This window comes from Acipenser ruthenus, chromosome 17, assembly GCF_902713425.1.
Source record: "Acipenser ruthenus chromosome 17, fAciRut3.2 maternal haplotype, whole genome shotgun sequence".
In the NCBI taxonomy this organism is placed as follows: Eukaryota; Metazoa; Chordata; class Actinopteri; order Acipenseriformes; family Acipenseridae; genus Acipenser; species Acipenser ruthenus.
In genome coordinates, this window is record NC_081205.1 from 25315712 (window position 1) to 25343206 (window position 27495).

The 27495-nt window shown below is 36.5% G+C and overlaps 2 protein-coding genes across 2 annotated transcripts; both read left to right on the top strand.

The window, feature by feature from the left end:
- Positions 1–208: 208 nt before the first annotated feature.
- On the top strand, positions 209–13271 carry mccc1 (methylcrotonyl-CoA carboxylase subunit). The gene is made up of 19 exons (XM_034039714.3): positions 209–485; positions 932–975; positions 1408–1541; positions 1758–1853; positions 2259–2380; positions 2774–2921; positions 3177–3298; positions 3536–3647; positions 4135–4216; positions 4295–4422; positions 5464–5647; positions 6643–6752; positions 7265–7481; positions 9847–9933; positions 10407–10456; positions 10896–11033; positions 11120–11227; positions 12213–12284; positions 12699–13271. The coding sequence occupies exons 1-19, from the start codon at positions 427–429 to the stop codon at positions 12816–12818; spliced, it is 2133 nt and encodes a 710-aa protein (XP_033895605.2). The 5' UTR covers positions 209–426; the 3' UTR covers positions 12819–13271.
- Positions 13272–18033: 4762 nt separating this feature from the next.
- LOC117422924 (DCN1-like protein 1) lies at positions 18034–27294 on the top strand. Its single transcript, XM_034038168.3, has 7 exons — positions 18034–18336; positions 22060–22276; positions 22785–22953; positions 23302–23432; positions 23527–23609; positions 25191–25287; positions 25900–27294. The coding sequence occupies exons 1-7, from the start codon at positions 18334–18336 to the stop codon at positions 25974–25976; spliced, it is 777 nt and encodes a 258-aa protein (XP_033894059.1). The 5' UTR covers positions 18034–18333; the 3' UTR covers positions 25977–27294.
- Positions 27295–27495: the final 201 nt, after the last annotated feature.

Consider the following 27495-nt stretch of genomic DNA (forward strand, 5'->3'; position numbering starts at 1 on the left):
TATGTTTCATGCAGGTATTTCTGTTACTTTCACTATTACGGCATTTCTTCACTTTCAAACACCCATTGAATCAAGAGTAGTTCCTAGCTTTAGGACCCAGAAGACATCTTTATAATTACCCAACAAGATAGATTGGTTGAAGAGTTACCGCCCCTTCATAATTGTTCGATCTCATTGGTTTATTCAGCATATGGGCATGTACGGGTTGCGAAGAGGATCAAAAGTATCAATAACAAAAAAGTTGTTATCATAATCCTACCATATAGTGTCTTTGAGAAATTTTGCATATCATATTACCGCCGTGTGATACAAATGGTATGCCAAGATATAAACAATTAATAATGAACACTTTTTAATGGTTCGAATTTCGCGAACTGTTTAATATTTGTGCTGAGTCTGTGTTGCAAGATTACTGACAGCGTGAACATGGCTGCTTTCCTGCTGAAGGTCCAGGGTTGCCAGCGAGTAAGGGCAGTGCTGCAACAGTAAGTGAGGATAAATTGTAAATCAAAATGTATAAAATAAAGTTGGTGGCCAGTCTAGTTCTTTGCACGGTTTATGTACTGGTTGAATAGTTTAACAAACCTCGTTTAGAGCTGTTGTAGCCTATGGGCATAGTGTAAACAATAGATTGTCTTAACCTTGACATTAAGTGTTGTTACGTTAGCATAGGATGCTACCGTATGAAACGATTGTCTCCGTTTTTGCAGCTGCGTACATTGACGCGTATAGTAACTGCTTTTTGCATCAGTGATAAAGATGTAATTTAACTTAAAGCAGTTACGTATACCTACGTGTTGTTTCTTTACATAATGTAACTGTGGCGACGTTTTTGCTATTGTCTCTACTTTCAAAGGTTGTATAAAATGCCATATTCTAGCAGCATTTCTTTACCCAGTTTGAAAAGTATTTTCTTCTGCTTCATTTTCAGGAAATGGCTATGGACCAACGGGCCAGTGAGGTGTTCATCTCAAGGTGAATATGAAACTTTAGAATATGAAAAAGCATCAGCCTGGTTAATTAACAGAGACACCAAACCTAGTCAACTTTTACATGGCTAATTCTGTTTAGCACTACCACACAGAATTAAAGAACTATGGCAAATGAAGTGCTGTGCCACACATTAGCATTGGAAAGTTTCAGTTGTGAAGTTAATTACAGTATTTGCCAATGTTTTCATTTTGAATCTGATGTACTATTGTTGTCAGTACATTGTATGGTTTATAAAAAAAAAGGCAAGATATCCTCTCTTAAAACAGAAAAGCTTTAATAAATTTACCACAGGAGACTGGATATCAACTAGTTTTTAAATAAAAACTTTAAAACTGAGGCTCTGTTATTATAGGAAATAGTCGGTCTTGGTTTTACTGTGGTGTTTTATTGAGAGCGGTCATTGGTTTGTTGCAGGGCGGATCGAGAAAGTCCTTATTGCAAACCGAGGGGAGATTGCATGCCGTGTGATGCGAACGGCTAAGAAGATGGGTGTACGTTCTGTAGCCGTCTACAGTGAAGCAGACAGGCACTCCATGCACGTCGCAATGGTAAGAAAAAAACGTGCAACTCTTCACTATAATTCTAAACCTATGACAGGTTACATTAAAACAAATTCACCTTGTGCAACGTAACAAAAGGTAAAAGTGTATGAGTACTCTTGGCTAGCCTATTATCTGTGTAGATACTGTATATCCAGCCAAAACACCACTATACAGCTTTTTAATGTGATTAAGTATCTAGAATCCTTATTCTTTGTGTCCCAGGCAGATGAAGCTTATCACATTGGACCTGCATCGTCCCAGCAGAGCTACCTGTCCATGGAGAAAATAATGAGAGTTGCCAAAACATCAAGTGCACAGGTATTTGTTATGTTTAACAGTGGGCTAATTCAGCTAGTACCACACCTTTGCTCCATTTAAAAACTGTTGTGCTGTTGTCGAATAGTACTGTTTCAAAGTACAGGAGATCACATGTTGTTATAGCGCTGCTGTATGTAGTTATTAACACAGTGTTCACTTAGGTCAATAAAAGCTCAGTTGGGGGGGCTTCCGAGTGGCTCATCCAGTAAAGGCGCTCCGCCTGGAGTGCAGGATGCACCCTATAGCCTGGACGTCGTCGGTTCAAGTTCAGGCTATTCCACTGCCGATCGTGGACGGGAGCTCCCAGGCCGGGAAAAATGGGTAGTCTATTATAGGTTAATAGCGCACTAATGATTGTCAGAAAGATTTGTTCCATATATCATTGGTCTTCTCTTTTGCCTTTAGGCTATCCACCCAGGATATGGATTTCTGTCAGAAAACACTGAATTCGCAGAACTGTGTAAACAAGAAGGAATCATTTTTATTGGCCCTCCATCTTCTGCCATTCGAGACATGGGTATAAAAAGGTATGGAAAAAAAAAAAAAAAAACACAAGGGAATTGACATATATTTTCTATTTGTGCAGTGTATGGCTCAAGTGGTAGTCCAGATTACTGACATGCTTTTGACTTCGAACAATGTAATGTGTTTCTATTTTTTCTTACTTTAGTTCAATGTTATTGTGCTCTTATCTACAATACAATATCTACAATACTCAGCAATTCTATAATAAGTGTTGTATGAATTGTATTGTAACACTTGAATGTATTTGTATTTGCTTGCGATTGTAAGTCGCCCTGGATAAGGGCGTCTGCTAAGAAATAAATAATAATAATAATAATAATAATAATAATAATAATAATAATAATATAGTCAAACCCTTTTTGTTTTCTTGAAAATGGTTACTGTTTATTTTACAGTACATCAAAACACATCATGGCAGCTGCAGGCGTTCCTATAATTGAAGGTTACCATGGCGATGACCAGTCAGACCAGAAACTGAAGGAAGAGGCTCGAAGGATTGGTTTTCCTGTGATGATAAAAGCAGTGCGGGGTGGGGGTGGCAAGGTGAGTGTTCTGCTGGGTGACATCATTAGCACTGAACCATTCCAATTCTTTTGGGACTCTGAAGTTTCTGTCTAATATATCCAATAATAAAGCGGTATAATGGACAATAAATGCCCCAGTCAGTTTACATTCCTAGAGCATTCCATTTTGGGGTATCACTCACTATGACATGACTTCTCCCCTGTTGCTTCATATTTGGCCTTCCATTTGATGGTGATTGTTACTGAGCGGCATGCTGTTGATGTTCCTGTGTAGGGAATGCGTATCGCTGGATCAGAGGCAGAGTTCCATGACCAGCTAGAATCCGCCCGCAGGGAAGCACGCAAGTCTTTTAACGATGACGTCATGCTGGTGGAGAAGTTTGTAGAAAACCCTAGGTATGGTATTTAACAAGATGCACTTTTTCTTTTTTTCCCCTCATTCATCCTTCTCCCATCACTGTGTTTGTACCAATGCAATCCATCATCAGCAACACATTATACACCGTCTTAACTAGTTGGGAACCCCAAACCCTGTTATTAGTAATTGTGCTGATTGTAGTTATTTGCTTGTCTTTGTTTTTGATCTTCTTCAGACTTCTATTTCATCAGTAATCAACCTCTTCTTCCTAATAGACACGTGGAAGTGCAGGTGTTTGGGGACCAGCACGGCAATGCTGTCTACCTGTTTGAAAGAGACTGCAGTGTGCAAAGGAGGCATCAGAAAATCATTGAAGAGGCTCCTGGGGTAAGGGGCTTATTGACAGTCATGACAGTTTTATTGACTCAGCATTGTCTTGTCAAAGAACACCAGTACAACAGGCTGCAGACTGCATTCTTGTATTAATACATTTCCAAGCCAGTGTGGGACTCAGGAAATTACAATATGAAACCATTAGGTGATAACATTAGTCAACGCAAACATTCCTATTCAGGGGGAATATTGTAGGAATAAATTGGTAAAATACTATGAACTACATGCATATATAAAAAACAATGTGTACCATGGCCATGTTTAAATATTATTTTGAAATATTTACCAACACAGTTTTATGGTTTTGTCTGAAAATCTCTCTCAATCCCACCACCATCCGCACTGTTGTCACAGAGATTGCAGAAGTTCTACTGTTATACTGTGGAGTTACCAGGAAAACAACTGCTGCTCTGTAAATAACGAGATTGCAGTTTTTCTGTAACAGTAAGAGAATCAGCCACTTCTCCTGTTTCCTCTACAGCCTGGAATCAGTCCCGAGGTTCGTCGGAAGCTGGGTGAGGCTGCGGTCCGAGCCGCTAAAGCTGTAAATTATGTGGGAGCTGGTGAGTAGAAACATGTTGGACTAATTCATATTCCGGGAATGTACACAGTAATTTACACTCTTTAACACTGGCTCACAGGTACAGTGGAGTTCATCATGGATTCTCAGCACAATTTCTACTTCATGGAGATGAACACGCGTCTGCAGGTGGAACACCCCGTCTCTGAGATGATCACAGGAACGGACCTCGTGGAGTGGCAGCTGAGGGTCAGAACGTTAATAAACATTTACATTAATAAATAGTCCTTATTATATTGTGTTTAAAAGGCCCCTCTATTTAAGTTATATATCCCAATAAGGCAGATGAAATAGGAAAATAAACGTTGACGTACTTAAGTTGTTAGAGCACATTGGAAAATAGGGAGCCTTGTCCCACCCTTTTCCTAAGAACAAAATTCCCAAGATCCACAATTACAAAAAAAAAAAATTAACAGTCTGCTTGATATATGTATGAAGATAAAAGTTCAACCCTGTATAGATTGCTTATACTGTGTTTCTTGTGTAAAATACTGTAAGCTTATTTGTTGCCACCAGAGGGCGCAAGCACCCTCTCATTTGAAACACAACAAATTAAAGGAAGAAATCTGGAAACACCTTTTGTAACCTTTAAGTTTGTAAATTATTCCCAACAGGTCTGCAGTTGGTCAATATACAGCGTACCCTTAGAACTGTTTTAGTCCTCTGAAAATGTGCTCTTGTGTTTGCACTTGCATATGCTTCCCACATTGCCAATCCTACCATCTTTTCACCAGAGGAGTTAACATATTTTTACAGATCTGGTGGAGTGAAGGAAATGTGGATAGTAACATGATTTAAGGATGGAAGTTTCATTAAAAAAAAAATGTTTTAAGGAAAAGTGACACTTTATGATTTAAAAATCCTCATTAAACAAACGATTGCAAGCTTTCTGTCACGTGATTTTGGAAAACAGACTCGTATTGAACAGTTTGATCCAGAGATACTTCTGTGCAAAAGTCTTAGACATGTTGCATTTTTCTACTCTGATGCATTATGAGCATCAACAATTTACTCAGTAGAAAACACTAGTGGAGGCTTTGAGTAAATTGTTTATGCTCATAATGCATCAGAGTAGAACAATGCAACATGTCTAAGACTTTTGCACAGCAGTGTATGTGTTCATGATTGATTTATGGGAGTCCAACCATCAAGGGCAACAATATTGATTTACCGCCTCGCACATTAAAGGTAATTCTTGTAGTTTTTCTTTTATTAATTTATTTTTATCAGGTTGCTGCAGGAGAAAAACTCCCATTGATGCAGGAGGAAATCGAGCTGAAGGGTCATTCATTTGAGGCTAGAATTTACGCTGAAGATCCCAGCAATGATTTCCTACCTGGAGCTGGGCCCCTGCTCCACCTGTCTACTCCAAGAGGGGACGATTTCATTCGGATTGAGACTGGAGTAAGACAAGGTAAACCGATCGATAAACTCCTAAATGAATTCTTCCTTTTAAAACAGGATCAGCTGAGTAAAATGACTTCTACACTGAAACGGAACCAGCCTCTGTAGAGTCTAATAAGAGCAGCACAATTCTTGATTACCATATAGTGGAGAACCTTTGAAGGAGTGATCACGTCAATCCGTCACATTTTTACACACACAAGCCAAACAACAAAGGTTCACACAGTACCTTTTTTGCTAAATCTTCACTGTGACAGCCTCGATTCACACAGACTGGAGACTGACCAGAACAAACATTTCTTCTGGTTTAAATACCTGTCTGCTAATTGCAGGCAGGTGATAATGATTACAGGCTGGAGCCATGTGAACCCCATCCTGGCTCCCTCCTGTGGCATTCTGGGGGTTGTAGTCCTGCAGCTCCCTCCTTGGACTACAACTTTTCTCCTTTCTCCCCCCTATTCTGTCACCAAAAATATATATATATATATATATATATATATATATATATAATATATATATATATATATATACATATGATAAAAGCTTCTAGGAATGTTTAGGTGATGTTTGCGTAGTTGAATACAGCTCTGCTGTGTGTGTGTGGGGGTGGGGTGGGGGGAGTGTATTAGGAACAGTTACTGTTGCTAAGCGCTGATAAGAGTGCTGACAATAAAAGTGACAGACGCTCTAAAGCCTAGGGCCTGCCTTATCAGTGGAACTGTGACTTCAATTTAAAAGCCTGTCTGAAGGCTACTTTTGTTTGTTAAAAATGTAATTAAAGGAATCTCCTGTATCTGTGTGATTCCTGCCTTTCTCCTTAACAACTTGGACATGCTGTCACAGGGGTGTTATACTGTGTTAAAATTATGATTATGTCTAATATTAAAAGGTTAACAACAGATTTTATTTATTTTCCTTTTAACCCCCTTTGAATTCAAGCAAAGGCTTAGTTTATGTGGTTCCTTATCTCTGGTTTATATTCAAGTTGTATTTCTTGGTCCCCAGGTGATGAGGTGTCTGTACACTATGACCCAATGATTGCTAAGTTAGTGGTTTGGGGAGAGGATCGCTCTGCAGCTTTGAAAAAGCTGAGATACTGTCTGTACCAATACAATGTAAGTACTTTCCTGTGGACAAGCTTTAACAGCTTCAGGCTTTTTGGTTCATTTTTTTATCGGCTGATGCATTCACTATAGATCTGTTCCCATTAGTTTTTATATTTGCTTTCTATCCTCACTCAATAGAGAGTGAAGATTTTATAATCAATAAACCTACAGAAAACCATATTATCTATCGAAAGTGTGTGCAAGAAAACAATCACATCATCAAGGGGAAGGTAAAAAAGTTAATAAAACGACATTTGAAGGTACATTTTTAAAAAGGAGTCTGTCTGATTTATGAAGCCTAATTTTAAATCTCATAGCTTTTTGTCTGTCTCTTTTAACAAAACAAACACATTATTTGCCCAAACAAAGATAAATCCACATATCTCAATGACCAAAAATGAGCTAGATTTGCAAGTGTCTGGAAAATAACAGGCATGTATATGTACGTGATGTCTGGCTTGGACAGATCCTGGGTGATTTTGGTTGCTGTTTAATTCAGCTGTTTGTTCCTGTCTTCATAGATTGTAGGCCTCAGCACCAACATTGATTTTCTGCTGAGTCTGTCTAGGCACCCAGAGTTTGAGGCTGGCAACGTGCATACCAGCTTCATCCCTCAGCACTACAGTGAGCTCTTTCCAGCCCCCAAGACCACATCTAAGGAAGCGTTGTGTCAAGCTGCTTTGGGGCTGGTATTGAGGGAAAAAACACTGACAAGCAACTTCATCGCACATTCAGACGGTATGAGCCTGCTGGTTTGATCTTTATTTATATGGTGCTGCCTCTTGTGTGCAAATAAATCTACACACAGTCTTACAGTTGAAATAAGTAGCACCATAAACAAGTTTTATGGTGACATTTCATTTCCAGAGACACTGTAAATCTGTATACAGGTCTAGGAAAAATGACTCCAGTCAAAACAACAGACCCGAAATCAAATCCAATATACTCACATGTATATTTACGTGTATTTTAATCATAAGAAACTGAAACTATTTATTTAGAAGTTTCTTTAGTGCTGAACGAGTTAAATGAAGAGCTATTGATTGACTTAGAATAAGGATATAACATCATAAAGCTGTGCAGGAATTTTATTTATATATATATAGTACTGTGCAAAAGTTTTAGGCAGGTGTGAAAAAATGCTGTAAAGTAAGAATGCTTTCAAAAATAGACATGTTAATAGTTTATATTTATCAATTAACAAAATGCAAAGTGAGTGAACAGAAGAAAAATCTACATCAAATCAATATTTGGTGTCACCACCCTTTGCCTTCAAAACAGCATCAATTCTTCTAGGTACACTTGCACACAGTTTTTGAAGGAACTCGGCAGGTAGGTTGGCCCAAACATCTTGTTCTTCTGTGGCCCAAACCACAGTTCTTCTGTGGATTTAGGCAGCCTCAGTTGCTTCTCTCTCTTCATGTAATCCCAGACAGACTCGATGATGTTGAGATCAGGGCTCTGTGGGGGCCATACCATCACTTCCAGGACTCCTTGTTCTTCTTTACGCTGAAGACAGTTCTTAATGACTTTCGCTGTATGTTTGGGGTCGTTGTCATGCTGCAGAATAAATTTGGGGCCAATCAGATGCCTCCCTGATGGTATTGCATGATGGATAAGTATCTGCCTGTACTTCTCAGCATTGAGGAGACCATTAATTCTGACCAAATCCCCAACTCCATTTGCAGAAATGCAGCCCCAAACTTGCAAGGAACCTCCACCATGCTTCACTGTTGCCTGCAGACACTCATTCGTGTACCGCTCTCCAGCCCTTCGGCGAACAAACTGCCTTCTGCTACAGCCAAATATTTCAAATTTTGACTCATCAGTCCAGAGCACCTGCTGCCATTTTTCTGCACCCCAGTTCCTGTGTTTTCGTGCATAGTTGAGTCGCTTGGCCTTGTTTCCACGTCGGAGGTATGGCTTTTTGGCCGCAAGTCTTCCATGAAGGCCACTTCTGACTAGACTTCTCCGGACAGTAGATGGGTGTACCAGGGTCCCACTGTTTTCTGCCAGTTCTGAGCTGATGGCACTGCTGGACATCTTCCGATTGGGAAGGGAAGTAAGCATGATGTGTCTGTCATCTGCTGCAGTAAGCTTCTTCAAAAGAGCTTGGACAGCACATCTGGAAACCCCTGTCTGCCTTGAAATTTCTGCCTGGGAGAGACCTTGCTGATGCAGTATAACTACCTTGTGTCTTGTTGCTGTGCTCAGTCTTGCCATGGTGTATGACTTTTGACAGTAAATTGTCTTCAGCAACCTCACCTTGTTAGCTGAGTTTGGCTGTTCCTCACCCAGTTTTATTCCTCCTACACAGCTGTTTCTGTTTCAGTTAATGATTGTGTTTCAACCTACATATTGAGTTGATGATCATTAGCACCTGTTTGGTATAATTGTTTAATCATACACCTGACTATATGCCTACAAAATCCTTGACTGTGCAAGTGTACCTAGAAGAATTGATGCTGTTTTGAAGGCAAAGGGTGGTCACACCAAATATGGATTTGATTTAGATTTTTCTTCTGTTCACTCACTTTGCATTTAGTTAATTGATAAATATAATCTATTAACATGTCTATTTTTGAAAGCATTCTTACTTTACAGCATTTTTTCACACCTGCCTAAAACTTTTGCACAATACTGTGTGTGTGTGTGTATGTATATGTATATATATATATATATATATATATATATATATATATATATATATATATATATATATATATATATATATATATATATAACTGAGTTTTCCTCCTAAGTAGATAGCTAATATCATTGTTACTGCTTTTGCATTTGGACAGTCAATGGCTCTTATTATCCAGGTGTTGGTAAGCAGAAGGAGAAGGTGTTTTTGTTATAGGAGATTATTGTTCATTTCAGAGTTTTACTGACTAAAGAGATGGAAAAATACGCTCTTGTCTTTTTGGTTAGAGATTGTGTAATCCATACAATATTTGAGCATTTGCTTTAAGAGCAGTTTTAGAGAAGCAGAGAGTTTAAAGGGGCCTGTGGATATCCACAGGTATGGCATTGTTTTTAAAAGCTGAGTATTGTATGGTATTCTAGCCGCTAAAATCTGATTCTGTATTTTGTTTTCCAGACCGATACTCTCCATTCGCTTCATGTAACGGAAGGAGGGTAAACATTTTATACACCCGAAACCTGATGCTGCTGGATGGAGAAAATAGTAAGTGTTAAATCCCAGACGACGACAGACATGTCAACTGAAAAACCTTATCTACTCGAACTTCACATGGCTAAAGCTAATTTTAGATTTGTAATGACATTGTGTGCAATGCCATTCAAGCAAAGGGACCTGATTGAACTTGAATGTGATCTTCCATATCATTGATTAAATGTAGGTGTTATGCACACATGCTTGCAGCGCATGTACCCGTTTTAAATGCTTTCTTATGGAGAAGTTTGTTTCTATGGAAGCTTGTGACTCTTATAACATGAGAATGCCTTTGTGGATTGATTTGAAAAATGTATGTTCCATCTTAACTGTGGCATGAAAGAAGCAGAGTTGTAGATTTCTGGAACAAAATGTTCTCCCAAACCTGTTTAATGAAGTGGAATGTTCCCTTGTGTAAGAAATAAACTGCATAATCAGAAATCTGAAAATGCTATGCTGTTAAAACCAAACACTTTCTTTCACAGAGATTGAAGTAGCTATTTGCTACAATCAAGATGGGACTTACAGAATGGAGGTAAGTTAATTTGCAATTCTGATTACAGGTTTACAATTTGAATGTATAATTTCCCCAAACATTTCCTACATGGCGCTGTTGTGTATTAAACTGTCAGACTCGTGGGTGAAGTTGAAGTTGTAGTCTATTTTAAAAACATCAGTTTCCCTGTTCTTAATTAGCCTTGGTGCTATTTTCATTGGTTGTCTTATTACTGTGCAGTTAACCTTGTTATTTGTAATACATGCTCATCACTTGGATAAGTCTCTGAAGCTACAGCACTATAGATAAGCCCTCTCTTCCAAATTTGCATACTTTGCTGGAGAAAGAAATGAAGCTGCTGGAATTTCCGTTATACCAAAGTTAAAAAGCTGTCTGGTTTTATTTGGAATTGGGAAGAAATGGTTTGGGCACTATTGTTTTTAAAAACAGCAAACCCTATTATCATTTTCATCTTCAGATTGACGGAGAGGTGTTCCAGGTATCTGGTGATTTGATTCATGAAGACAAAGCTTCATACCTGAGATGCTCAATAAACGGAGTTGTGTCCAAACCTAAGCTGGTCATTCTGGATAACACTGTCCACTTGTTTTCCATGGTAAACACCTTTGTTTGTTGGGTTGCATTGCTAGAACATGACAAACTGCTTTGCTTTATTTTCTTCATTCCTTGTTGTTTCACTAGGAGGGCCATGCTGAGGTGGCTTTGCCTGTGCCCAAGTTCTTGGCTGGTGTTAGTGCCACTGCAGCACAGGGTGGGACAGTGGCACCCATGACAGGAACCATTGAAAAGGTAGGTTTAATTTCCTAAATGCTATACAGTACGGTGCAGTAAAAACATATTTAAACAAATATTCTTTCATTTTGTATTTCATGTAAAAACAAAAGTAAAGTTTTGAGTAAAATACATTTATTTCAGATATTATTTATGCATTGGTGACTTTGCTGCTTCAGAGCTGATTTACTAAAAGCTACAAAGTTTAAAGATTGATCTGTAATGCAAAATCATATATTTATTATCTCAAGCTTGGCACACATGGTAAGACCTATACTGACCATAAGAAAGGTGCATTGCTGGTAGTTGCTATGCTGCTTCCTGTCTGTACAGTATTGGGGGCTTCCAGCTGACCTATAGAGGATGTTACAGTACATCGGCCCCCGGTTCAAGGTTGCACAGCCATCAGTTTTTGTTTTAGTCTTTTATTGTAGTTCAACTCCAGTGTTGTAAGCTGTGGTTCTATTCTGGATCTAATTTATCTTTGTCTGCTGGGCACCTGGACTGGAATACGAATCTGTCAACTGTAACCTCAGATTTATCATTGCAGCATCAGATCAATCATTGTCACCATTCACTGTGAAGCTACTCAATATTGTCTTTTCTGCACAGTGTACTCCTGACAGACAGGCCAGATTGCCTAACCTAATATTTAGTTTCTACACAAGTTACTTCTATGTAGTCCCATGTGTTTGTCTTTTACAATGTTAATCTGTTGCTGAACATGGTGAGGGACAATGCCGCTGGCTAATCAGACACGATTCTGGCAGTTGATAGAAACAAACTTGTCGCGGTCTATCTAGAGAACAGGTTTGTAATGAAACTTGCTTAGGGTTGTTTTTAACACAGTTATTGACATTATCAGAATCTGGGATAACAGGGGAACCTTTTTATACTTCACATTAACATGGCAGTTTTTTTTCCATAAACTTTGTAATTTATAGCCGTGGTGAGGGATGTTTGATACTAACACACTCATTTTAGTTATTTTTGTTCTTTTCAGGTATTCGTGAAGGCAGGTGATAAAGTACAGATTGGAGATCCCTTAATGATCATGCTAGCAATGAAGATGGAGGTAAGAAGATAATTAATAAAATCTTATAGGCAAAGATACTTTAAGGATTTTCTCAGTTCTGAGTTTCATGAACGGCACACTTGATTTATGCTTTAACAAAACGTTCCTTAAAACAGTTTTGTGAATGGGAAAAGTCTCTAGGTCTTTATCACACATCATCCTACATACATAAAATGAATCTCAAAAGTTAGCATGGTAACCCACTTTCGCTGTCTTTTGTAATACTGATGAGGTTTCATGGGATGAAAAATGTATGAATATTAGCTTTTTGCCCTAAGAGAATAGTGGTTATTTTTCCTAAAAAATCTCAGCATAGTGACACCCTGTTTATTTTTTCTGACTTGCACAGTAATGTAAATCTGTATCATCATGCGCGAATTCTGTTCTGAGCCCCTCATGTTTTCCTTTTCACAGCATACTATCCGGGCGCCGAAAGCAGGAGTCATCAAGAGAGTTTTCTTCAAAGAAGGTTCTCAGGCCAACAGGCATTCACCTCTAGTTGAACTGGAGGAAGAGCAAGCCATCTCTGAATGAGCTGCTGGATGCTTCGTGTGTGTGTAGACTCTGAGGTGTAAAAGCTGCACTAATGTGTAATGGGGGTGGAATATGTAATACTATAGTAGTGGTGACTAGTGTTTTGAATCCACATGGATAACTTGGACCTTTTCAAAAATAATGGAATCCACTTTTGGATGAAAAAAATGCATTGTACAGGTTGCCTTATAATTGCTTGCAAAAACTAAAAATAAATAAGACTATTTATTATTGTGTGTCAAATATGTTTATGATGGATTTTCCATATGCAGCAGTACCTAATTTGATATTGCTGTATCTAATAATACCAAAAAAGTAGATGTGAACCTTGTATGAAAATAAAAGTATAGGTCATTCTAAGACAATTGAAAAGCCTTTATAGATCATGTTTTTTTCATTGAATAATTATGATGAAGTTTTTCTATATTCAAAATATATTCAAGTCACAGTATATTTGATTTGTTTGGTTTATGTTTTGTAATTACAGTTTGTTAATGTACAGCACAGATTTATTTAACAAATTTACAGTGGTCACCAGGAAATCCTCTGGACATTTTATTTGTGTTACACATTAAACCCTGAAAAGGTATATAAAATACAGTTGATACATTAGATACAGGAGATTGACACATGGCTTAATATAATCAAACAGTTCAAATCTGACATGGACCTACAAGATCTGTAATGCAATTTAAAAACAAGCCTCCATAGACAAATATATGGCATTAGTGATACTAAAATATTACATCATCGAGGCATTACTGTCTTTATAAAAGTCACATTTATCTGATATTTTCAGAGCTGCTGAAAGTGTATTTTCTCTTCAAATCAATTCAATGGTAAAACTTGCACTTTTACCTTAGACTTCACATTGAGTGTTTTAAAGTTATACAGTAGCTGAACAAATCCATTCAAATGACGCATACAAAATCACACACAAGCTGTCATGTAAAAGATGTGTGACCCTTTCTTTTAACTCAATTTGCTTTGTCTGTCAACCTCTCAAGGCATCTAAAAATAGTCCTTCAAGGCAGGTGGTCTTTAGACACAGCTCATTTTGAATACACTGAATTCAACGGGGAATTACTATTGATTGGTTTGACTGTATGTGTGTGTGTGTGTGTGTGTGTGTGTGTGTATATATATATATATATATATATATATATATATATATATATAATGTAAATATCAGGAAAGCATTATGAGTTCGCTAACTCACAGCACTACCCTTGCAGTGATGTTTGATGAACCTCTATTGGCTCAGCATAGCTGTGTACTTTATACTTCCATGGAAGTCTTTGAGTTCTTGTTTCCCTGCCTGCTGTTGCTCGTACTGGGAATGTGCCACATGCCAGGTAAGCGTGCCTCTTCGATTAGTGTTTCGGGCTTTGCTACCTCTTGTGCTGGAGATACGCAGGAAAGCTGGTCTGCGACCTTCTCGTGTTCAGAATTCTTTTGTTCCAGAGCTACTTCAATGCTAACCACGGGTGACTGAGAGCTGGGAAGAGACAGGTATTTTTGTACAGCCTTTTATTGGCTCTTCTGCGATGGCCTCCAGTGGTTGTCTTAAAGTTTGTATGAGTTCAGAAACTGATAGTGTAGCACATTCCTCAGACTTGGCTTTGTGAAACTAGGATATAGCTTCTTTTGTGTTCGACTTGGACCTTTGGCCTGTGCCAGGAAGCCTGTCTGCATCATAGTTGGGCACTGTGGGAGGATTCATTTCAAAGCTGTCTTTATGAGAAGTCTTTTCACAGGGCTCATGTTCAGGGCTCTTGCCATGTATAACATACCCTTACTTATCTGTGCTGTGTAGCTGGAGAGACTTTATCTGCATACAGGGATGGGTTGTTGCTGTCTAACCAGTGGTTGGGAATTTCTAGCCATTTGTTCGAAACAGTTTTGTTTCTCTGTACATGCCAGCTTCGTTTTGTATTGAGTTTCTACTAGTTTGGGACTCAGAAATACTGTCGGTCTGAATCTTTGGGGAGGTCGCACTTCCTGTGTTTAACTGTTCAACCTGTGGGTTTACCACTGGCAATATGTAAACAAATGTTTGATTTGTGTTGCACGGAACACACTTCAGAGAAACCAACACAGCATTTTCAGTCCAGCTTTTTTTCTGTAACTTTCAGCAGACGTTTGTAACATTGCAGGTGCAGTGTCTACCAATGACTCTGTCGGAGCAGTTTTGACATCCACTTGAGAAATTGCACTTGTGGTGGCCAGCTTTGTAGAAAGTGAGTGGTGGTCTGCTGTCTGTTCATTCAGCTGAGTATGAGGGTTCTCTTGCTTCGCTGAGACTAATATTATCTCTGGATTCTGCTACTTTGGTTACACCCAGCCTGTGGGTGTTTATGTAGGTGCTTTTATTCTTTCTGAAGGGCCATGTTGAGTAGTGTTTTGAGCAAAATTGTGTGTTCCATCAGAAGGTTGGACTTTGTTTAAGGTAATCTTCTTTCCTGGCTCATTAAGAATGAGTTATTCCATTTTATTCTTGATACCGAACTTTGTAAATCTGCACTGAAGGAGCTGAAACTGAGCCAGTCGTGGCTTCACAGCAGCTTGTTGTTTTTCTTTTGCCTTGCTGTCCGATTTGACGGGTTTAGAGTTGTCCTTTTCCAGTAAAGCCATGTAGTTGAGAAGGTTATTGATTTCATCCACTGTGCGCTTTCTGGCTAACTTTCTGACAATCTGTCTTAAACTAGTAGAATTCTCATAGGGTGATTTATATATTTTTTAACCATTGTTTAAAATAGGCTAAAGTTTTCAAACAGCATATTTTGTTACGATTGCCCACTGAAACACACAGATTTATATTAAAAATGAACTAATAATTAATGGCAGTTTAATTATTATTATTATTATTATTATTATTATTATTATTACCATACTTTTTTTTGTCATTGTTACTGTATAACTTTGCAGTATTTGCAGTGCCATACTTTTTTGTTACGGCACAAATGCCAGATTTATGCTCAACATTGCTTAATATCCTTTAAAAACTAATAAGAATTTAAACGGGTGACATTGTTTCAAATTTGTTCACACTGTAATACAGCCTCCTAGGAGATCCAAGTCATATGTAGGAGATAGAAAGTCCTGCTTAGTTGATAAAAAAAAGTGTAGAGATTTTTTTTTAAATTGGCGCTAGGATACTTCCGTATTAACACAACTTCAAAGAGAGATGTGTGTTTTTAAAATGATAATGCCCCAATACCTGCAGTAAGAACTTCAGCCGTTGCCATGTGCATTAGTATATCCAAAGGAAATTTCCATTTAGCAGGATGCTGAACTTCTTTCTCCAGATAATGCGTGTCCTCCAACTCCTTTTAATTTCTGTAAACATATCCAATAGCCCTGGCGTGTGTTTTGGTACCCCACTGCATCACTAGGACCATTGCTGCTTTTATAGTTTTCCATTTCAAAATGAACTCTGCTTCCAGTCCTTAACACTTAAGATTTACTGAGACCCTACTGGCACACTGGGGTGCATTCTAGTTAGTGGAAGTACTGTATAGTGTTGCAAAGGCACCAGCGTTGTGCTCACTGTCTTTATTGATGCACTGATAATAGCAATACATTTTTATAGTATTACCTTACCCATATGTACTTTCAAGACAAACATTTTTACTTGCTGTCAGGTATCTGGTTACTTCAATGTTACATAGGCCTACTGTAATAACAAGCTTGTACAAAATGTCCCGTCTCATAAAACCTAATACGCTTCAACTATGCACACTGTTTTTACTATCTATCTATCTATCTATCTATCTATCTATCTATCTATCTATCTAGCCATTCATCTTAAGCATGCATCTAATTATTATTGTATAATAAAAACATTAACATGTATTTGGATAAATATAAGCATTCAATGAAAAAATCTATTTATGCATTTCAAAAATAGGTATATTTAATTATAAAATATATGTTGAATCACCAGATATATAATAGGAATGTGTATTAATTATGTAAAAAGGACTGATGTACCATACTTGCACACTAGCCTACATTTTTCATTTTGGAATATGTGACTTAGTTCAGTCCCTGCTGTCAGCTGGCATTACTCAGATATCTCGATGTCTTCTCTGTTACATTTATCATAAATTATATTTATTATGATGGCTGCATCACTATTTAGTAGATTTTTCCCACTGTGACAACACAATAAGTTCACCTATAGTGAAATTGCATTGTATATTGTGTGATGTTTAACATATAAAGCATGTTAACATTAAAAGCAAATACTTGGCACAGCAGGATACTGCTGATGTTGGCATGTGCAGAGATAACTAAACATGGTCAGGAAGCAGATGATCAAGTCACACAGCTGGTCCTCTAACCCCCTTAATGGTCTCACATTCAGTTTCCAGAGACTTTTAGTCAGATGGTGCACAAAAGAGGGGTATCCACTTGGTGGTTATGAATGTCACCACTTTTGAAATATAAACACAGTGGAATAACATGTATGTACAAAGGTCTATGAGATCTGTCATCTGTATAACTTTAATTACTGTATATATGTCCTGAAGTATAATCAGATTGTGATTAAATATTTTTACTGGCCCTTACATGGGAAGCTGACACAGGAAGTGACAGAGTACCAGGAAGCAGCAATCGGAACTTCCCAAAGCTGCAGTATGGTACTTGAAAAACAGAATAAGTTAAAGAAAAATACATCCACAGCATAAAGATAAGGTTGCTTTAATCACAGAGATATAGAACAAATATAATAATAACAAATAAAATACATTTTAAAGTCTTGGATAGCACCAAATTATTACATAATATATACACAATGTATAAAATACATAAACATACATAAACAAAAATTTAAACAAATAAAAAAAAACATATATTGCTTGTTAAAACACATTACATTTAGATTGGTTCTCTGGCACTGCTACATCACAAGATTCAATTACACGCATAAATAAACACATTCTTATTCTTCCTTGAAATGTATTATCCATACAAAAAAAAAAAGAAAAAAAAAAGTAAAATGGGGATACTTTGTGGATTTTTTTTGGTGTATGAATATTGTAAATATAACAGTGCTATAGTAATCCTACCATAGTATATTATACAAATCACTTTTATCCTGTATCATAATAGGAGTCTTAAAGAATGTCATTAAAAAAAATACGTGAAGGGTACCATTTATGGTCTGAAACTAGTCAATTAGTTTAGATAAGGGCGGCGTTATTTCTTACGGAATCTGCTTAGGCAGTGCCGTGGGTAACAATAAACTTGACCATGCTGGCTGCGTTTATCTTGAATTATGTCTGAGTCGAGAGCATTTACGAAAGCTTTGTTTGACAGAGAGAGGGACGGGGTCGGGACCCAGGTAAAAGAGTTTGGGAAAATACTGCTTGGAGGGCAAATCGAGAGACTCCCAGCTCCCAGGGCTGCCGCTGCTACTCGTGGGTAGTAGTGGGGCTGTTGTGTGGCAGTGCGCATGAGCAGGAAGAGGTAGTGGAGCCCGAGGACTGTCTGTCAATTACACACAAACATGGTAAGTGAAAATCCAGTTTGTAATTTCAAAATACCGTAACTACAATATCCGTAACGAATGACATATTTTATTTACGCCAGTTAGTGGGTTTTGTTTGGGTTACAGTTTCCTGCTAGTTAGGTTTGAATTCAGGGTTTCTATAAAGCTGAAAAGCAGAAGATGCCGGTTTCGCCGTGACGATTTGTTCTGCCGCTCAGAAGAGAATCGAAACCAGGAAGGCGTGTGCAATCGAGGACCGTGGATGAGGGGCCTAGCCCTGGTTGGGCTGTTGTTAGTACGTAAACCTGGCTGTAGCTATTTCTATTCAACAACAATGTCAAAATAACACATTGGTTTTGACAGTGTCTTTGTTATATGCACACAACATTGTGTTTATAAAGAGTATCAGTGCTGCTTGTTTTGTTTTGTTTTTTTTTAGCTTAAAAGTATCTGGAGCCACCTATAAACACAGACAAGATTTGAAATATGGTACAAACATGTAACATTAAAACCTACCGAGGCTGGCAAAAACTGTATTATCGCTTTACCTTTTCATTAAAATGTTTCGCATGGTAAAATAATAACATAAAGATCGGTTTTATATAGCTAGTTACAGTGAAAGACCCAACAGTAGTCATTGATAAATTATCTACCGATCACCTGTGATACTGTAGTAGCAACACATGTATTCACAAATCGGTAGGTTTTGTAACCTGTGTATACCTGTGTCAGGCTGTCATAAGTGTTTATTCACACATTCAAACCCTAAAACAAGCTGAAGTTTTGCGTTGTGTAATGTTTCATACTTAAATCTTAAATGTTATGCTTTTTAATTGTATATTGGTCTTGCAGTAAGAATGGCATGATTACTCCTTAATTTAACAGTGATCAGCATACTGTATCATGTTTGTATGTTGTGTGTGTGTGTATATATATATATATATATATATATATATATATATATATATATATATATATATATATATATATATATATAATGTGAATATACAAACATGCTGGGTCTCAACGCAGCATATAGGGGAAAACAAATTACTAGGAATGTGATAGTCCCAACTTCAGAGAGGTAGTGTGATGTAGTATTTAAAACTGAGTAAGGAGTGTGTGTCTATTAACCACTTCTAAAGAACTGATATCATTTGCTTAATGTTTATTGAGGAAGAATCTGTTGCTATACACCCTAGTAGATGTAAATGGTCCTACAGTGATAGATACAGTATATAGTGTTTCTCGCATTAAATCTTATGGTAAATAACTAAACTCCTCTATTGTTGATGTTTCATTATTGTAATTGTTACAGTTTTGTTTGCATTTTGTACAACTGTTTCAAAAAGAGACTTGTCCAGGTCCCTTTGTGTTTCATTAATGCTTGTGGAGATGAACTCTAAAAAAGGATACAACCTTTGAAAGATTAATGGTCAAGCTGTATTAACTCTCAATTTTGCTAACCTGTACTGTGCAGGTCTAGTTATTTTCGAGCCAAAACAGCAGACCAGTAAAAAAAAACAAAAAAAAAACCCAGCGATGATGTCTTCACTGTATATACCTATTTAAAAAAAAACTTAATTTGATTCTAATATTAATATGGGTTTTGGACAGAAAAAAAAATAGGACCACATAGGTTGTACACACTTGAATATATTTTTCTTTTAAAATTAGATTTATAAAACTCGAGTCAGTCAGAGAAAAATATTTTGAGACACCTCCGGGAGTGTGTTAATATATCTGTACATTTTGGCTGGTCAACACCCCAATTGCATCCCTGCTATTTTCAGCCTTAGAGTAAAGACAGAGTAGTACCCGACCAGTGACTTAAACCAAGCCCTTGAAGTGGTGTTCCTGTCCATGACCTTGAATGTATTTATTTATTCAGTCATTTATTTATTTATTATAAGCATTTGGATGAATGCTACTGTATAGCAGACATCAAACATGCATAACAATTCCACAGGAACCGTGTTGCACAGACACTGGTCCTCAGGCAGATACCCCACCTGTACAGTAAAGTTCCAGAACTACTTCACCTGTGGTGCTGCAAGTTTTGTTCTGAAGAAAAGCAGTCTTCCCTTTAGAGATTTTACCTAATTGCATTGAAATAATGTCAGTAGAACTTGATTACTGTTCCCCTGTATCAGAAACCAAGCTTTAGAAACACTCTCCTGAGTAATCAAAATGTTGATGCATTCTTGCATCCAAGTTTTGAAAAAGCGTGCTTTAAAAACAGATTTTTTTAGCTGGTTTGTGTGCTGTGTTCCATCACCAGTGTTTTCTTTTACCTCAAGCTGCTCTTCCAATTAGCCCCCACTGCTTTGTTTCATTAAGATCTCTTCTGAAATTTGCAATCTAATCATTAAGCATTCGACTCCCATGTATTAATTACAACAGAGGGTATTGGAATTGGGATTCCTCACTGTGCTTTTTAACAACTTGAAGGTTGATGATGTAGGCTAGATATTTATTACGCATGACAACATTGTAAAGAAGTAAGAGCAAAGTAATAATAAAGCAAATAAATAATGAAAAATGTGGGTACGAATGTTTGCATAATTTGTTAAGCAAATTGCAACATAATTAGTTAGTAAACTAAACTGAATGTGTAAAGTAGGCTTTTGTGAACAACATTGACTGTGGGGAAGTCTGCACATATCCAGTATCTAAATGATTGTATGTCTTGTTACAATTTTTTTAATTTTAATGTTTTATTATAGAATATGCATATTGAATTGTACTGAATACAGTAAAATGTAGATGCAAGGTATGCTTAGATACACCTTGTTCTTAAACATATGCAGTCAACATGTCATTGAACCAGGCTCTTCGAACACAGTATGAAAAACAAAGTACATGGAAAAACGCAGGCTAAATTATCAATTGTTCTTTCAACTGTTGAAACCAATATAGGGAACTTGCCAAAATAAAGGCAATAGGGATTCCTTGATCTTTGCATGTTTAAAATGAAATTACTGTGTTTTATAGAATTTGAACATTGGCGATGTGGTACACTTTTAACCATAATACATGTCCAAATTAATTGTGGCCTTACTGTAGTATTTATTTGATGTATTCCACATACACATACATGCATGTTGATATATGGTATATACATGTCATAGTACATAAAAGTAAGAGTACTGTATTGAAGGGCTTCTATTGATTTTTTTTTTTGTATTATTATTATTATTATTTATTTCTTAGCAGACACCCTTATCCAGGGCGACTTACAATTGTTACAATATATCACATTATTTTTATGTACAATTACATTATTTTTTACACATTATTTTTAAATACAATTACCCATTTATACAGTTGGGTTTTTACTTGAGCAATCTAGGTAAAGTACCTTGCTCAAGGGTACAGCAGCAGTGTCCCCCACCTGGGATTGAACCCATGACCCTCCGGTCAAGAGTCCAGAGTCCTGACCACTACTCCACACTGCTGCCCTTTTGTATTACCTATAAAGATTCCAGTTGTTAATTTAACCATGCTCACTAAAAAATAAACAGTCTACTGTAACATCCCTTCTTTCTGTTTAAATGTGTTTCTATGTAGTTCAAAAGTAGATGTCAAGTTCAGTCATGATTTACTGTACATTACATTATGCATCGACAGTGACTTTACTCTTTCTAAAAATGGTCTCCTGCTGCACACCATGGTATATCCAATCAGAATGAGAAAACAAAGCAAAGCGTCTTGTCCAGCTAACATGCTGTTTGTCCTCCACAGAACAAGCTGAAGTCCTCACAGAAGGATAAAGTTCGTCAGTTTATGATCTTCACACAATCTAGTGAAAAGACTGCAGTGAGTTGTTTATCTCAGAATGACTGGAAATTAGATGTTGCCACTGACAATTTTTTCCAAAATCCAGAACTTTACATTCGAGAAAGCCTAAAAGGAGCATTGGACAGGAAAAAGTTAGAACAGCTCTACAGTAGGTACAGAGGTGAGTGTATTGGTTGAGTGCTTTTGCATATGGATAGGCAAGCTTTAAAATGCATGACATTTTTAATAAACAAACATTTAAGCCTTTTTTTTTTTGTAAGGGAATATCAAAACATACTGATAACAGTTTAATGGCTCTGTTATTAGAGGTTATATACAGTCTATAAACATGCTGATTGCCATTAGCAGTTAAATATTTGTATTGGAAATAATAACAACTAGCAATAGACTTAACTAATTTGTAATCTGTAGGAAGAATGTTATATATATGATATGATTCATATCTAACCAGTTAGAACAAATACTTAAAGGGATGCTGGTAACATTTTTGTTTTTCATATTTTTCCTTATTAATTAGTGGAGCAAACTATGATACACACATACACAGACATTAGGAAAGTGTGATTCCACTTTAGAACCATTAAAGTCCTCTGTAAAAACATCAGAGAAGACTACTGCAATGACATGAAGGTAAAGTTCCATTCAAATGTTCATTGTCTTTTGTTTAGATCCTCAAGATGATAACAAAATTGGCATAGATGGAATACAACAGTTCTGTGATGACCTGGGACTCGACCCAGCTAGTATAAGTGTACTGATAATTGCGTGGAAATTTAGAGCAGCAACACAGTGTGAATTCTCAAAGCAAGAATTTATGGATGGAATGACAGAGCAAGGGTAAGTAAATGGCACAACGCATACAATCTGTTCCCCATTTGTGTTTTTAAATGTAGCTTTGATTGATAACCCTAGTGTAGTAAATCATGCTTTGTACAGCAATTATTTCTGATGCCAAATGCCACTGTTAGAAATGTGCTTTTTGCAAAGTTAAGCATTTGTCAGTACACAACCTCTGTCCTTGGTGTATTAAAGCTCTCTACTGTAAAAGGTAGCTGATTCTGTTTACAAATGTAATATAAGTATACTAAAATCTCAACCCTACAGTGGTATTCAATGCTTACTTCAAGTGTCTCTGATCACGACAAACAAACCCTACTCATGGCTCTCCTAATTCTTGTTTATAAGGTGCGACAGTATAGAAAAGCTAAAAGCACAACTGCCAAAAGTGGAACAAGAGTTAAAAGACCAAGGGAAATTTAAGGATTTTTATCAGTTTACATTTAACTTTGCAAAGAACCCTGGCCAGAAAGGATTAGGTAAGTGTAATTCCTCTAAATTTTTCTTAAAATACAAAATCTACTTCAATAATGCTTTTACATAATGTACCATTTCCTTTGTATTTGGTTACAGATTTAGAAATGGCAATTGCCTATTGGAATTTAGTACTTGCGGGAAGATTCAAATTCTTAGACCTGTGGAATACATTTTTATTGGTAAGTATTGAAATTCAAAAATGTAAATAAATAATTTAGGAATGTTTGAAAGGTCCATGCTAATTATGGATTTTCTTGGCGATCCTATATATGCAATGATAAAAAGTATGCATTCTTTTGTGTTTTTATTATAGAGGAATCAATGGTAGTGTGTTAGCGTATGTCAGTGTGTACTATATATACATACACACATACAGTCGCTGTCAAAAGTGTGTGTGTATATATATATATATATATATATATATATATATATATATATATATATATATATATATATACACAGATTATATATATATATATATATATATATATATACACAGATATATATATATAATTTCATACTTTGACAAAAGTATTTGGGCAATCATCATATTTTGTATGAAACCCATTCATTGCTAATTATTGACAATTATCATGATTGAAAACCAACACCTGATGATAATTATAAAATAGTGACAGTCATCAATGGCTGAAAAATAAATTGGAAATTTGTGCTTTAAAAAAAAAAAAAAGCAACAAAAATGGTTAAAACTAGATAGTACCGCAACAATCTCAAAATGAAAAAAAAAAGAAAAATGAGAAACTACCAGAAAAATAGCAGAAAGACTCGGTTTACTGAAAACCACTGTGTGGGCTATTATTGACAAACGCAGGAGAGCAGGAACTACTGCAACTAGCTCCAGGTGTGGAAGACCAAGAAAGATTTCTGCAAAATCTGGAAGAAGAATCTTTCGAGTAGCCCGGGAAAATCCTTTGATTACTGCAAATGATTTGAGACAAGAACTGAGAGAAAATGGTCAAGAAATTCATGAGCGTTTTTTTTCCATGGGCAAAAAAACCAAGAAGCAAACCTTTGTTAAAAACAATGCAAAAAAGAAAGTGATTGAAGTTTTCTGTTGAATACTTGAAGCCTGATGATTTCTTCAACCAAATATTATGTTCAGACGAATCCAAAATATCATTTTTTTTCACCAAGAAAGCAACAGTATGTTTGGAGGAGAAGAATTTAAAGAAAAGTTCATAATGCCAAGTGTTAAACATGGTGGAGGTTATGTTTTGGTATGGGTTTGTTTTTCTACTTCAGACACTGGAGACCTTTGTATTGTAGAATGATCAATGAATGCTGGAAAATATCAATACATTTTGCACACTCATTTGATACCCAGTGCTAGAAGGCTCATTGGATGGAAGTTTGTATTCCAGCAGGATAATGACCCTCAGCATTCTGCAAAGGAAGATTACAGTTATGAATTGGCCATTTCAGTCCCCAGACTTGAATCCCATCGAGATGTTGTGGATTGACTAGGACTGCTGTTGCAAAAAGGAAACCAAAGTCGATTGCAGAACTGGAAGCTGTATGTGTTGAAGAATGGGCAAAAATATCTCTGGAAAGATGCCAGGAACTGGTTTCAAAATAAAAAAAAAAATAACTGCGAGCTGTAAAGGAAGCAGAGAGTGGGCCCGGGACAAGATGATTTGCTGTTATACCTTACCATATATATATAATATACTGTATGACATTTGTTAGTTTTCATAACAAATACAGCTTATTTTCTTTGTCACTCTTTTCCTTCCTTGTAGGAACACCATAAAAGATCAATACCGAAAGATACCTGGAACCTCCTCTTAGACTTTAGTACAATGATAGCTGATGACATGTCAAATTATGATGAGGAAGGTAAATCATACTTTTTTTGTGTGTGGATTTAAATGTTTGAACTAAATCAGATTCCAACAAAAGGCTATAATTTACAGATTTTTTTATAATACTGCATTTTTCCTATATAGCAACAAACAGAAATACAGTAGTAACTTACCTGAGCACAAGAAAAAGCAGAAATAGTGTATTGAATGTAAAGGTGTGGTGCTAAATACACCAAAAGTGCTATCTCTCCAAAATGAAATCCAGTGACCGAAGATTAAGACTGTGCCACACATGGAACTAGCTCAATGCTTGAATTAGTTATGCATTTTAAAAGAAATATGAACAAGATTTGTCTTACCTGAGGTAGAAGAAGCGGGTTGTTCTATTCTGTGTGAAAAGGGGACCACAGTAGACCAATGTGCCATTCAAAGAATGATCAATGAGCTTCCTGCTTGAGTCAATTAAAAGTGAAAAAAAACTAGAAAGGCAATACTTTAATTTCCTTTAATAGTAATATTTTGTGTTCTTTGTAGTACCTTGGTATAAGCAAGAGATGGTCATTGCGTGGGTTTTCAGATAGCCAAAGTGCATGTGTTTCTGGGCAGAAACTTCACCAGCTTGTTTTTTTATTTATCTTTCTTTTAGGAGCATGGCCAGTCCTTATTGATGATTTTGTGGAGTTTGCACGACCTCAAATTGGGACAAAAAGTACAACAGTCTAGCGCTGTAGAAACTTCTCCTTGAATGTACATATTTTGTACAAAAAAAACACAACCGAAATTGCACAGTCAATAAAATGCTGATGACTGGACTGAGCTGAAGATCAATCCTTCCATTCTGTCCTGAGGGTTGACAACATAAAAGACATTCAGAGGCATATCTTATCAGTCATCTAATGGTTTGGGCTTCTATCTTTTAGTATGGGCCTCCATTTGTAATTATTCCAACCAGCTTGAGTTCATTCACTGTTTTGGACCATCCTTGCATATTGTTTTACTAGTCATAGGTCTACGCTGTTTGTTTTGAAGCAACCATTATTTACATGAAGCACAACTCTGTCTTAATCAGAACACAAGAGTCTGTTAATGAATGTCACATACCTTAATTTATTCCTTTTAGTGCTCTTAATGCTTTCCTGCTCTAGTTTTACTCCATCTCTCATTATGAAATCTTTGGCAGTGACAGACCAGTACAGATCTTTTGTTGGTAGTTTTGTTTTAGGGTACTCTAGGCTTAAACAAATAGTTCTTATCTGACAATAAAAGATAATTTGTGTGGATAATCATTCAATAGGCACACCTAAGTTAATCATACCAATGACCATTGAATGGTTACTAGAGATTACACATTTGTGCTTGTCTGCCACTAATAGGACAATGGCCTGTAAATGATTTCTATAATTCATACTAATATCATGTGTTTTAATTTCCTGTCTAGTCTACTTGATATATACAAATGATCATTATACATTTGTATCTTTTTTAAGAATATTCTTTTTGCAAAAGAAAAAAAAAACAATGCTGTTTTGATGTAGCGTCTGCTGCTAAAATATTATGAAAGTGTGATTCCTTGCACAGTTATTTAAAATGCCACCTGCTGAATCAAAACAGTATTGTAACCATTGTACTTTTAAGAAAATATTTCTTAAAGGGACATTCTCCCCATCTAGCGTTTTATAAAGATTTAAGACCCTAGAGTAACTGATTAGAAGATCTTTGATCTCTTATCTGCACTCTCTTAATACCACAACATCTTTGGTTTACAAATAAGTGACTGAACTATTGTGTTTTATATAGTTTTTTCAAACATCAAATGCAAGAATAAAATAATGTTGTCCAAATGATTATGTACTGACAGTTATTTTATAAGTCTTCATACAATTGTCTTTATCGAACATAGGCAGGGGAGGATGTCCACTAAAGGTGAAAGCCAAAACAGGTTTATCATATTTACTTATTTTTTAGGTTATTTTCTACACTTATTTATAATGGAAATAAATTATATGAGCAGTACAAGAGTTGAGGCAAAAATGGATGAAAACTAATGATTCTCTTGAAGTTTACCAATCCCAGTTGTGTATCCTAAAGAGGACTATTTTGTACTATAAAAAGCAAAAAACAAAACGGCTTTTAATGAAATGACAATATTTGTTCTAAAACAAAAATGCACTAACTTCACTGGAAATCCATAATGCGAGTATTTTCATGCAATATTACTGAAAGTCCCTGGAAAATTTAAATG